The sequence below is a fragment of the Podarcis filfolensis genome (genome assembly GCF_964270895.1).
Source record: "Podarcis filfolensis genome assembly, chromosome: 4".
NCBI lineage: Eukaryota > Metazoa > Chordata > Lepidosauria > Squamata > Lacertidae > Podarcis > Podarcis filfolensis.
The window spans coordinates 67,886,987-67,900,514 of NC_139607.1; the positions used below are offsets into that span (position 1 = coordinate 67,886,987).

General features: G+C 40.3%; 1 protein-coding gene across 3 annotated transcripts in view; it reads left to right on the forward strand.

Moving 5' to 3' along the window:
• GUCA1C (guanylate cyclase activator 1C) overlaps positions 1-12,584 on the forward strand; it is a gene marked incomplete at its 5' end in the record, with an annotated part of 51,984 nt that extends 39,400 nt beyond the window's left edge. For 2 of the 3 annotated variants that reach the window (XM_083611764.1, XM_083611765.1), the window contains 3 exons: positions 4,158-4,307; positions 6,242-6,329; positions 8,230-12,584. In XM_083611764.1, the coding sequence (XP_083467890.1) occupies positions 4,158-4,307; positions 6,242-6,329; positions 8,230-8,360 (369 nt within the window). In that variant the 3' untranslated portion in view covers positions 8,361-12,584. Of the gene's footprint in view, positions 1-4,157; positions 4,308-6,241; positions 6,517-8,229 lie in introns of those variants that run through there. The other variant, XM_083611766.1, reaches the window with a different exon arrangement.
• Positions 12,585-13,528: the final 944 nt, after the last annotated feature.

The window sequence follows — 13,528 nt, forward strand, 5'->3', positions numbered from 1 at the left end:
AAAATTGTTCAGCACCATTTCCCATGTTTACCTATATCTGTAGGGACGGACTTAATAGAACCTCAAAGATGTGGATAAACCCTCAGACAGACCTTTTCATTATAGTGAATTGAGCGGAACCATAGCGGAACCCAAATTATTCAAATTTTTTGTTTTTTGTTTTATTTACACCAAGAGGTGGCTTCCTTTTGTACATAGCAAAATTAGATTTATTGAGAATAAGTTAAATTATGTTAAAAGTGTGTATTGGCAAAAAGTAATAAGAATTTGAAATATGGAATAGACGGGAGGTTGGGTCTTTAGTGTCAAGACCAATAGATGTTTTATTGTTTGCTAAGAAAATTATGTGTCTATGGTTATTTTTTTGTAATTTGTGTGTAATTTGGTATTTGTGTTTTTTTCTTGTTGTATAAATAAAAAACTTTAAAAAAAGAAAAGAAAAGGAATTAAGCTACCGAAGCTTGTTTTCTCCTGGTCCAGGGGGTAGGACCCAAACCGATGGATTCAAATTAAAAGGAAGGATATTCTGACTAAACATCAGGAAGTGGAATGTTAGACAGTGGAATTGATTCCTTTGGAAGGTAGTGAACTCTCCCCTTTTTAAGCAGAGGTTGGATAGCGACCAGGCATGGATGCTTTAGGTGAAATTCCTGTATTGGAGGGTTGGACTAGATCCTCACGGTCTCTTCCAACTCTACAATTCTATGATTTTTTGTGGCACAAATGGAATGAAGGGTTTGCTGATCTCATTTCCTATTCCACCCTTCTTCATCACCCCCTTGGGTTGAGGAAATATCTTTGTGTGTGTCTCCTGCTGAAAACAGGCATCCTCTTTAGATATAACTAGGATCCTCTTTATCACACTTGTATTTCCTTTAATAAATTCAGCTTTCTTATTTTCCAAACGGAGAGTCTAAGTGAGATTGCATCTATAAATAAAGTGTGCTCCTCCAGCAGAGATTCAGTGTTCAGTTCAGGCTTCTGCTGATGCATCCAAATTCCACCAGTAACAGCATCCTGTTTTGTTGTGTTACATCTTACTAGTTTGGGCACCTATTTTATGTCTCATTCCAGTGAAATTAGACATTTGTTCTGTCAACCCATCAAGGCGGCAGCGGGACACAGGTCTCATCCCTATGACTTTCCAGAGCTCCCCCAACACACGTGTTTTATTTTGGAAAGGGGAGTTAAGTGTGAAAATTTTACACAAAAGCAGGCCCTCTGTGCTATGAGGAACCTTGGTCAAATGGAGTTCCCAAAAGTGTAGAGAGCAGAGACTGGGAGGCAAAGTTGGTTGGTACATGAAAGTTGCAGTAGGCTAGTGGATGTGGCTTCACTGCCCACTCCATGTGATCATGTGAAGAAGGTTCCTCCAGAAATGAGAGAAACCTAAAGCAAAACTATATGGTATCTGTGCTGAATGGAAACATCCTTCCTGGTCTTCTGAATCATTTAGTTCATTCAGCATAGCTTTTGAGCACAAAATCAGCTGCCATCAAACATTTTGAAAAGAAATGAATCTGTAATTAATAAGGATGAATTTCTTAGAATTGTAGAGTTGAAAGGGACCCCAAGGGTCATCTATAGTCTAACCCCCTGCAATGCAGGAATCTCAACTGGATAATCCGTGACAGCCAACCTCTGCTTAAAAAACTCCAAGACATGCCATGCCATCTAGACTGTGTCACCTATAATGGACCTTGTCCACTGTGTGGACCGCTGAGGAGAATGTGTGGAAGGAAACAGCAATGCATTGGAACTGTGGTGATCAACAGGGCTGAATCAAGCGCCCCAGGTGGATGTAATGTCTAAGAAAGGTCTGCAGGTGGTCATAACATAAAGGCAAGGGTTGAGTCCACAGCAAAGAACACTGTCACTGACACCAAAGGGCGGGAATAATCCACAGAAAACTACAGTGTTGCTTTAAAGGTAAAGGGACCCCTGACCATTAGGTCCAGTCGTGACCGACTCTGGGGTTGCGGCGCTCATCTCGCTTTATTGGCCAAGGGAGCCGGCGTACAGCTTCCGGGTCATGTGGCCAGCATGACTAAGCCACTTCTGGCGAACCAGAGCAGCGCACGGAAATGCTGTTTACCTTCCCGCCGGAGCGGTACCTATTTATCTACTTGCACTTTGACGTGCTTTTGAACTGCTAGGTTGGCAGGAGCTGGGACCGAGCAACGGGAGCTCACCCCGTCACTGGGATTCGAACCGCCAACCTTCTGATCGGCAAGTCTTGGTTCTGTGGTTTAACCCACAGCGCCACCCGTGTCCCACAGTGTTGCTTTACTTATTGCTTATCTGTTTTCAGTGCTTATCACTTCTTTCCAATCATATACTGCAACAACGACACGTGAGAGATCTGTAACTGTTTGTTGTTGTTTTTTATTGTATGGCAACTCGCAAAATAAAAAAAGAAGGCAATTGCTCAGTGAATGGGAAAGGGACCAATGTATTTTAAACTGATATACTGGAGCAGTGATTTAACCCAGAATTTCAAGAATTTATATAGATCAGAAATAGGAAACCTGCCCCGCCTCTGTCCCCCAAATGTTGGAACTCTGTCAGATCAATGGTCAGGGATGGTGGCTGAAAATGGTATCCCTGTGTCTGGATCCTCCACTACCACCCATTAGTAAAATCTCGTTCAGCATACCACAGGGTGGAAGTTGTAGTTTAACAACATCTGGAGACAGTCTGATCTAGATGGTATAGCCTGCTGGCCCCATCTGCCATTTATTCTTTGTGGAACATACTGCTCAAAGACATGAGTGAGATATCCAGTCCACACAAAACAGATGTTTTGACATTTACTCACTTTTACCCATCTTAAAAATGCTGTTTCTTTTTGCATGATGATATAACTGTTTCAAGCACTGGGATGCGACTCAGCTGGTATTAAAGAAGGGTAGGGTGAGCAGATTCTCTGTCTGAAACTCTGGAGAGCTGCTAGGCAATCCTGAGCTAGATGTACCAATGGTCTGATTTGGTATAAGGCACCTTCCTGTGTTCCATTCACATTGCCCACTGTGCATTCAAAGAGTGTGTGAGTGTGTGTGTGATAAAGCTATGTGGGGTAATCTTGCCCTCACTGCCAATGCATTAAATGGCCATGCCCCCTTGCCATCTGTGTGTCTAGATTCTCTGGGAAGCATGACGTACACACATAGATCCTGATTGAGCCATGATCCCTTCTCCACGTAGGAGATCTCTACATGCACCAAACATAAAAGCATGTAGATCCCTTTCTCATGTGCACCAAACACATGGATGGGGGCAAGGCTTGACATGTGGCCTTGTGATACACAGCCACACCTATTAAGATCTGTGTGCTCCCAACCTCTGCATAACAAGGTGAGGAAACACTGGCTGGTGACATCAGGACACAGGCTAAGGGACTTGACACAGGGCTGCCATTTTTGCAATAGACAGCTTTACTCCATGCAGTGGCATTTCTGCGGTTCATCGCTTTTTCTTTTTCAGACTCTATGGACACTCTGAAGCAGTAGTACACAGAGAGAAATAATCCTTTATCAAATAAAAAATCAATGCAAATAAATTGCCATCATATAACTTTCTTTTTTTAAAAAAAAAGTCACAAAATATTGCAGGCATGGGAGAGATGCAGGAAATAGCATGGTTCATCGACAATGCCATCAGCAACTACATTTGACATGACGATGGCAATAGTAATAACTGTTCTTTCCTCAAAAATAAATGTTATTTATTGGGGACAAAATATTGCAGTGTGATTGTTTAGAAAATGAGGTATCCCTGCAGTAGAACTGCCAGCTATCCGACTCCTAACAACAAATGAATAACAATAGTGCATTTCTTGTGTGAAAAACCAATTGCCTATGAAGTCTCCAAGAACAAAAGGTTGATCGTTTATACAAGAAATAATCACTGAAGAGGAAAAGAGAGTATCTTAATGTCACCAGTTGGGACATGCCCTTATGTGTTAAAGCTTTTCTGTATTGCTTTTGTATGAACTGATATATTCACATTTTTTGAATGCCCTGGGGGGGATTTCAGTGTAAGATGCTTTCAGTTAAGCTTGTATACTCTTTGCAGCAGACCAGCCCCTTATTAATATTATTGCCAGAATAAATTAAGGGCTATACATGCTACAAACTTATCTTTCTTTCCTTCTTTAGGATGGGTTTATCGACTTCTTGGAATTTATAGCTGCAATAAATCTGGTTATACGAGGAAAAATTGACCAAAAATTGAAATGGTATTTTAAACTCTATGATGCTGATGGGAATGGAACTATTGACAAAAGAGAACTCTTAAGCATATTCACGGTAAGGGAATGGTATATGTTAGCATATATTTGCCATAAACGTTTTATGGGAAATCAATTATTTAAACCTATTGATGTTTTGGCTGTAGTTCACTGATTGTTTCAGTCATTATCTGGCTAGACGGTCACTCACGGCTTCTCTTTTGTTCCAGAAATCAATGGGAAAGGGGAAGATGGGCCTGCAATGAGATCTCCCTGTCCCCAATGTGGTGAAAGAGAGGGAATTACACAAGGCTGGTGCCAGCACCAGGCATCATTGGGTAGCTGTCAGGGCCCACAGCTGATACCCACACTAGGCACTTTCTGAACAAAGGTTCTGAACTGGCACTCTCAGCAGCTCCATGTGGTTGGATTTAGTTTCCCACAATGTCCCTTCCCTAGCATGGCTCTGTATCAGCCTTCCCCAACCTTGAGCCTACAACTCCCATCAGCCCCAGCCAGAACTGGGGCAATGTGAAAATGTCATAAGAAAGTACATTAAGTTGAAAAAAGAGCTCCCTTCCACTTTTCCCTTCCTGACAAGTAGATCAAGATTAGAGTGTAAAATGAGCCGCCAATGACTCATCTTGTTCAGCATCCTGTTCTCACAGTGGCCGACCACATGTCTGTGGGAAGTCTACGGTGAGCTGGACAAGAGCAGCAGTGTTTGAAACTCCCATTGTTCTAGGGGCATTTTGCAAAAGGGAATTTCATTAGTGCGAGCAGTTTCTGAGCTCTGGGCGCAGTACTGCATCTAAGATTTCAGAATAAAACTGCTGAGGGGAAGGAAAGGAGGGCCTTTTTTCTGCCTCCCCACTTCCAGCTACTCTCTGAAGACTGGAGAAGAGACCCTCTTAGGAATATTAGGGGGTGGGCAGGGCAAGGACTAGACCATGTGAAAAATGAACATAACACTTTAGCTGCAGTTCACTCATGTTCAGTTTTGTATTCTTCTTATAAAAAAGCATGCCTAGACATTCCATTATTGCCCCCATAACCTAGGTTTAAGGTGCCATTTAGCTCCTAGCTTTCATATCTCGGTTTCTAACACTGATGAGCACAACAGTAGTGAAGATAGATCATAGGCAGTATGGCCTGTTTTCCTGCACAATGTGAAAAATACCTATACAGTGGTACCTCAGGTTACATACGCTTCAGGTTACATACACTTCAGGTTACAGACTCCGCTAACCCAGAAATAGTGCTTCAGGTTAAGAACTTTGCTTCAGGATGAGAACAGAAATCACGTGGCAGTGGCGCGGCGGCAGCAGGAGACCCCATTAGCTAAAGTGGTGCTTCAGGTTAAGAACAGTTTCAGGTTAAGTACGGACCTCCGGAACAAATTAAGTACTTAACCTGAGGTACCACCCGAGGTAGGATTAAGTTTGTGTGTGTGTGTGTGTGTGTGTGTACGTATGCAGTGCTTTTTTCTGGGGGGACGCAGGGGTACGCATACCCCTAAACATTTTGTGAATCTAAGTCTGGCCTCATTGAGGGGCAATATTTCATTATGTGTAGGAAAATGAGAGTACCCCTAAACATTTTTTTTAGAAAAAAGCACTGTACATATGTATGTATGTATGTATGTATGTATGTATATGATGAGAAAAGTTGCTTAAGCTTCCACACCATGTACATACATATACAATAATCTTTACTTTAAATGACATGGAATATTCTGAAAAAACAGATTCTCCAGGGCAGGATAAAAATGTAGCTGGGTTTAAGAATAATCACGTGTCCCAAAAGGATCTTCAATGATATGCTAATTGGATCTATAATCCTTTAGGTTCTGTTATATTAATTTAATTTACAATCCTCATTACTGAAGATTTCCTGGAGATTATGCCTGCTCCTGCCACCCACCCCTGCCTCAGATGCTGAGCGAACCAGCAGCCATAAATTAAATTCACATTATGACCTGCTGACATGTCTGCATTTTTTCCATCCCTTCAGGCCATTCAAGCTATCAATGGCAACCAAGAATTGACTCCAGAAGAATTCACAAACATGGTATTCCAGAAGATAGACGTTAACAACGACGGTAAGATTATAAAAAATTTCAAGTGTGGGTCCAGTTTGACAGTTGGTTGGGCAGCCAACCTGTCAATCACTTGGCGTCATGACAACAGCAGCTGACCACTTCAAAGGGACTTGCTCTCAGCAGGTGTGGTATGGATTCAAACCATGGCTTCAAACTTACATTTTTTCTTTGCTGGTCAGCAGGGAAAAACATGTGCATTTGCAAGCAGCATTTGAATGCAAGCTACACCCACAATGAGACTCCAACAGGACTTGCTCACAGGGCCAGTGGTGTTGAGCCCCATCACATCAGTTCTCGATATGGGATTTCCTAGTGCTGCCTATGTCAGCAATGCCTTTACCTGCCCCACACTTTACGTATATCAGGCATGATTTGGGGGAAATAGTGTTGCAGGTCTATTCTAGACTTTTTACACATTTCTAACCCATCTTTCATCCAAGGAACATGGGCTGGAATACATGGGAAACCCCATTTTAGCCTCACTTTAGAGGTACTTTAGAAAGGCCGTCTGGGGAACTTTATAGCTGAGGCCCAAACTAATGGAGACATACAATTACATGGGTCTTTCTTTTGCCTTTCAATTATTTTTTCAACCAAAGCATTCTAAGGAAGGCAGGGATTTGAAGGCAGGCTGCTTCCTCTTGTCCTCTCTGCTTATTTTTCTGTTCCAGATTTCCAAATACCTGCCATGTTTTTCTCCACACCATACATTTAACGCAGATGGCTTCTTCCAAATAAGCCTGGGAACTGTAGTTCACCCTTTACAGAGCTGCAATCCCCAACACTTATGATTCTTTAGGAAAGCACGTTTCATGTCTGCTTTGGATCTAAGCCAAGTCTGACGCTGGCCTGCACTTTGCCTGCTACATCACACTAGTTCTTTCCATTCCACCTTATCTCTGCATGTGCAGCGCAGGATTCAGAAATGCATTAAATGCTCTACCAAATCATCTGGACTGTACAAAGCAAAAGGAGTATCTGATGCAGTGGCTTTAGTAAAAACAACATGCATTAAGGGGGATTTTAAAATACTACATGGCAATGCAGTGCAAATGGATTTTGATATTGTCATTTATTCTTGTAGTAGCTCCAGCTGGTGATTATTGCTGGAGTAAAAGCATGTCATAGTTATATTTAAAGCATCTACTTTTAAAAAAACTTTTATTATTAAAAGGTATACAATGCAATATAGACAATGGGCTTTTTATGCAAGTCATATAATCAATTTAACTAATTCCAGACTCTAATATTAGAAATATCTGAAATTTAAAATCAGCCATTTCTGTTATTGACTTCTATGGGCAGCAAGGCTATTAAGTGAGCTTATCTTAAACCAAGAGCGTTAAGGTGGTACTAGATGTAATTTCTTTATAAATCATTTGCTAAACAGCAGCTTCAATGCAATTCTAATTAAGCGGTATATAAATCGTCAAAACAAAAACAGAATTAAGATGACCCGAGTCTGTTTAATATGTTATGATGGGGAGGTAAGCCAAATCAAGGAGAACATCATAGATTCCCCAAAAGAAGCCAGGAGATTTGGAAGACAAGTGAGAATTCTATTAAACAGCTTAGCTTGACTAAACTTTGGTTCCTAGATTTGAACTGATAAGCGTCTCCGACAACATGATAGCATTTTTTTTAAACAACTGGGATATGCTGGTCTTGACCAGTTTCATTATGCGGTGCAGACCCTTCAACTCATGCATTGTCTTTGCCAAGTCCTATGAGAGCTTAAAAATGTTCCAGTGGTGTTTAATAATATTTTTCCTAAATTTGAGAGTTACTGCTTCACTGAAGAGCTTAGGGGTTAAAAGATATGGTATTTTGAAATAGTTCTTATGATCTATAATTACCTATGTATATTCCTAAGCACTTATGGGGTTTTTTTTTATTCTAGGGGAATTGAGTTTAGAAGAGTTCATCAGCGGAGTGGAAAGCGATGAAAATCTCCTGGAAATGATTTCAAAGAGCTTTGACCTTTCCAATGTACTGAAAATTATACAAAGTGGGCGAAGACACAGCGTCTGAGACTTTTCATAACATAAATGGGACTTGTGACAAGGAACCTATTAAATTTCAGCACTGACTTTTACATTTCCCATCCACTGTTCAGGATATAAGAAGCTCCAGGAGGAATTGTCACTTCAGCTCCACCTGCCATCTATTTTCCCCGTTTCTCCTTCCCAGTGGATGTGGCAGCCACTGTGAGAGCACAACATTTGTCTACATGCGTCACAAAAGCTATTTAGTGCAGCAAAAACAGACACAGTCTCTCATTGCTTGTAATGGGGGAATTAGCAAAACAGAACTATACAGAGGAAGAAGAAAAACTGGACACTTCCAGAAGATCCTGTGCTGATAAATTGCTCCTTTTAAGTACTGGTTGTTTAACTTGAAATTTACAATGTGGTGATAAACCACTAGATAGGATTGGCTTCCTTCTAGATCAATTAAGGATGAAGCATGGTTTGCATTAACTTAACATTTGCACTAATCAGTGCTTAAAATAGGAATGGATTATCTGGGAAACACCTCAATCAGCTTATGACTCCAAAGATAAATATCCACTTATGGAAGCTGCTTACCACTTTGGTATTATTATTACATCTGTAAGTTAATGTGACTTAGGGCTTTGATGTTTCAACTGTTTTGCCTTTTTCTTTTCTTTTTACCTTTATGATGCAGTTAGAAAAAAAGGATTAACCTTTTTAGAGAAGCTTTACATTTGTCATGGAGTGACACCGTTTCGGGGAAATAATTAAAACTTCAAAGCTTCAAAAACACTGGCTTCAGTGATCCAAGATTAATTCCATGACTTTAAAAGAGAATTTATGCCTATTTGATTCAACCGAAAGCCAGTTCACACAATCCCCACCCCCTACAGTTTATTTTTAAAAATACACAAGCTTAATACTCTTAATAATAAATGGGAAACAGTTGATCACTCCGGGAGGGATGTATACATAAGAAGGAGTTGCTTTGCTTACAACATCCCCTGTTCTTATTTGAGAGTCCTAAATGGGTTTCACCTGCCTCAAAGTCACCTTTGGAAATGGCAAAATATGCCTTGTGGCACTTTCTCAGTTTGGAAGACCTCCCATCTCGGTCCTATCTCAGTTCATTGGTGTCTGCTGACCTTAACTACCATTCTAAACTTCCACCTCCCCTTCAAATTTGCGCTTGCGATGTTTGATTATGGGTTGTTTTTCTCCTGTCACACTGCATCCTGGCTTCCAACCCAATTGCTTGATGTGACAGCTTGTTTCTTCATTCTAGCTTTCTTTTGTTACAACAGAGATTTACCACCCCATGTAGGGAGCTCGATGTCATTCTTTAGTTGTGGAACGTGCATAGAACTCATGCCAGTGTACGTCACCCACACAGCCCAGCAGAAACCCACTGCAGCAGGCATAAGCTGAGGGCTTTGCAGTGCTGAAAGCAGGGATGATAGCAAAACTTCTCCATTTATTCAAATTAATTTGAATATTTCTTTATGTATCCAAAAGTCCCAATGTGTGTGATTTCAGATTTTACAGGATTATAAACCAGGCTTGTTTCAAGTTAATGCTCATCCCAGAAAATACTTAGGGAAATAGTTATGAGGTGCAAAGAAAGTATACTGGGTTGGTCTTGATTTACTTCCGTAGTGTTTTGGCAGGAAACTGGAGGCCTAGTTTTATTTAACACGCGGAAGAAACATGTTCCGCTGGCCATGCTTCAAAGAGAAAGGGATGCCTAAAGCTGGTCAGCCTCACTTTCATCTACAGGTTTTTTGACATGTAGGAAAGTAAGCACAGACACGAATCTATACTGAGCTTTGAGGGGGGAAACATACTAAATAATGGCATAATAATAATATGTGAAGTATTGTCAGGGTAATGAAAATATAGAGCGGCATGAAACAGGAAACAATAGGGGAATCACTTCAAATTTGGGCAAGACCAGCCTTAAGGGCGTACCTCTTAATGAAAAGATTGCGGAGGCCCAGCATCTATTTCGTCAGTTATCCCTTATTGAAACTTTCCTTTGAATCCTTGTTAAGTGCTTGAATTCTGTTGCAAGTGAATGGTGAACAAGGGTGGGCAAGCAATTTCCCCCAAAAGGTGATCAAACCTGAGAAATGAAAATGTTTTCAGTTTTGCTTAGCCTCTGTGGATAGGTGCACATGAAATGCACCACATCATCTGTAATTATTTTACCAGTAGTTTGATCGATATAGCAGACAGCCAAACTATGCAATGTATCACTTGGTATTATAAAGCAGAGTTGACATTATAGCTTTGGCATTTAGATTATTTTATGATTTCCACCCACCCTCTAAAAAACCTGCAATAATGAATGGGAACTTCAACTTCTTCAACATAGGTACAGTAATATATTACGGTCTGTCTCAGTACTTTTTAATAACTGAAGGACAAACTCAATGTAGAAAGGAAGGATTAAATAAACTGAAACTGTAGTCCCCTGAAGTGAATGGAGACAGTGCAGCAGCAGTCTACTAGGTTACATCCCTTCTGAGAAAAGTTTTGAGCTTTCTGGAGTCCTTTTAGGGTTGAAAATGTTAGTTTTGATTTGAATGATGATGTGCAGAGCACCAGTATTGTGAGCGAGCCAACTGATTTGAATAAAATGAAATTCTGTTATTTCTTGGCTCTTAAAAATCCACTGAAAACTAGAAGGGGGGGGAGAGAGGGGGTTACCTGGTGAAGAGAGATTTTTTTTTATTTGAATCATGTTTACACCACTTTTGGGATTTGCGGCCTTTCAAATTGGCCTACAACCGGCAACCATTTTGTTTGCGTACAACTGATGCATGACCGCCAACAGGGCGGAATGCGGGCGGAATGGAGGCAGAGACAGAACGGCGGCTAGGAATGGAACTCCGATGCAAAATGGCTGCTGCCTGTACAAAATGTTGAAATAATACCAGTCTTATAAATAATAATAGTGATAATAATAAATTATTATTTATACCCCACTCATCTGGCTGAGTTTCCCCAGCCACTCTGGGCAGCTCCCAACAGAATATTAAAAACAGGATAAAACATCGGACATTAAAAACTTCCTCTAAACAGGGCTGCCTTCAGATGTCTTTTAAAAGTAAGATAATTGTTTATTTCCTTGACATCTGCTGGGAGGGCATTCCACAGGGCATGTGCCGCTACCAAGAAGGCCCTCTGCCTGGTTCCCTGTAACCTCACTTCTCACAGTGAGGGAACTGCCAGAAGGCCCTCAGCGCTGGACCTCAGTGTCCGGGCTGAATGATGGGGTGGAGACGCTCCTTCAGGTATATTGATATATAAATAATCAGAATAAGATCACAGGAGGCAGAGGAGACATTGGAAAAACTGATAATCCCATCAGTCAGAATTAAACATCCTAAAAAACCTAGCTTAATAATAATGTAAAAAGTGTTGCTGAAAATATAACAGAATAAATGAAGACGCTCCCCTGAAGACACAACAATTCTAGTCCATTGTGTGTCAGGCAAGCCATTTTCTATATTTGCTTTTATAGCCTAGTAAGCTAAAACAGGGAAATTTCTCCCCCTCTGAAGGAGTATGATTTTCAGTGCAGGTAACACCATAGCTGAAGAGAGTTTTCAATGCACAGGCATAACTCAGATCATGAAAAGCCTCAGTCCAAACTCTGAGACTTCATTTTTTACCAAGTAGTCCTTTTCCAGATTGCAAGCTCCATATGTAGATTAATAGTGGGCTAACACCCCAGTTCTATACATTCTTATCTGGGAGTAAATTGAACTCAATAGGGCTTATTTCCAAGTAGATATGTATAGGATTTAATTGTGAAAGGGCTGGGAAATACTTATTAGAAGACTTCATTGAGCAAATCTGTCGCTTCATAGCATTGCTCTCAAAGTATATACTTTGTTTTTATATTTTTTATATTTTTATGTCACTATTTTATGTTTGGAGCAACTGAAACAGGTGAGAAGGGTGGCATTTTTGTTTCGTACATCCTTATGTTTTATTGTGGTTATAGGCATAACTGAGTGAGAAATGAGCTTATTATACTCTATGATGTTTTAATAATTGAGGGTGCCAGTTAAGTTATTTCAGTTGTAAATTACAAGTGCAGAAAGGGAAAGAGAGAGGAATATCAACACTGGATGAAAAAGTACATAGACTAACCAAGCAATCCTATGCATGACTTGCTCAGGTTTCATAAAATGTATATAGGACTGCAGCCTTAATGTAGGATGGGTTCCTGCAGATCAGCCAACACCACCAATGAATGGGCACTCCTTTTCTTCTCGTTTCCATAACCACACATCTCTTAACAATCTGCACAGATCCAATCCCATGCTCTTCAAATTTAATGGCATCCATTGCTAAAGAAAACCACAGAAAAAGACAAAAAACCATGTTTTCAAATGGCAATTAATTACATCAGTCAAAGACTCACATTTTACATAAAACTATTTCAAACGATTTAAGAGCTGATGGTGTTCTGCAAAGTCTCTAGAAGAGGCAACTTATTTTTCTGGGTAATAACCAAAAAGTTATAACTTGAGAAGAAAGCAGTCTTGTATTTAATAGCTTTCTCAACCGCCATAGGCAATTGGGATAGTGAGTGGGCTGGTGAAGGAGGGATGAATCACTCCATCTTTGGTTTCTATGGTAGCTGTAGATGATGGGAAACACCTTCCTCTATGGCCAGTATAGAAATGTGGCAGGTGGCTGAGGATTGAGGGTTTGTTCCATCTGTCCTTTTAAGGCCTGCTTTTGTATTTCATTTTTACCAGCCTGCATTTTCCATGCTTGTCCTCCTTTGTGGCCAGCATGGAAATGTGGGCTTGAAAACACCCCACACACAATCACACAAAAAACAGTATTCACTGTTGTGGGCTTGTCTTGGCTGAAAAAAGAATAAAGCAAATGGGAAGGATTAACAAGCCATGGAGATAAAAAATATTATCTTAGGTTGTTATTGATTATTGTATGATTTTATTCTCTGCTCTGACAGCATTTGCACATGCTATTTTAACCCTGTGGGATTATTTTGGCCCTTTTTATGTACCTATATATTTTGATAAAATGTTGCATTTTATCTGATTTGATATTTTACTGCATTATTTGATTTGTGTTTTCATTTTTTGCTGTACATCACCCAGAGGACTAGGTTTAAAGACAACTGATATATGTAAATAATAATAGTAAAATTGTACACTGTTC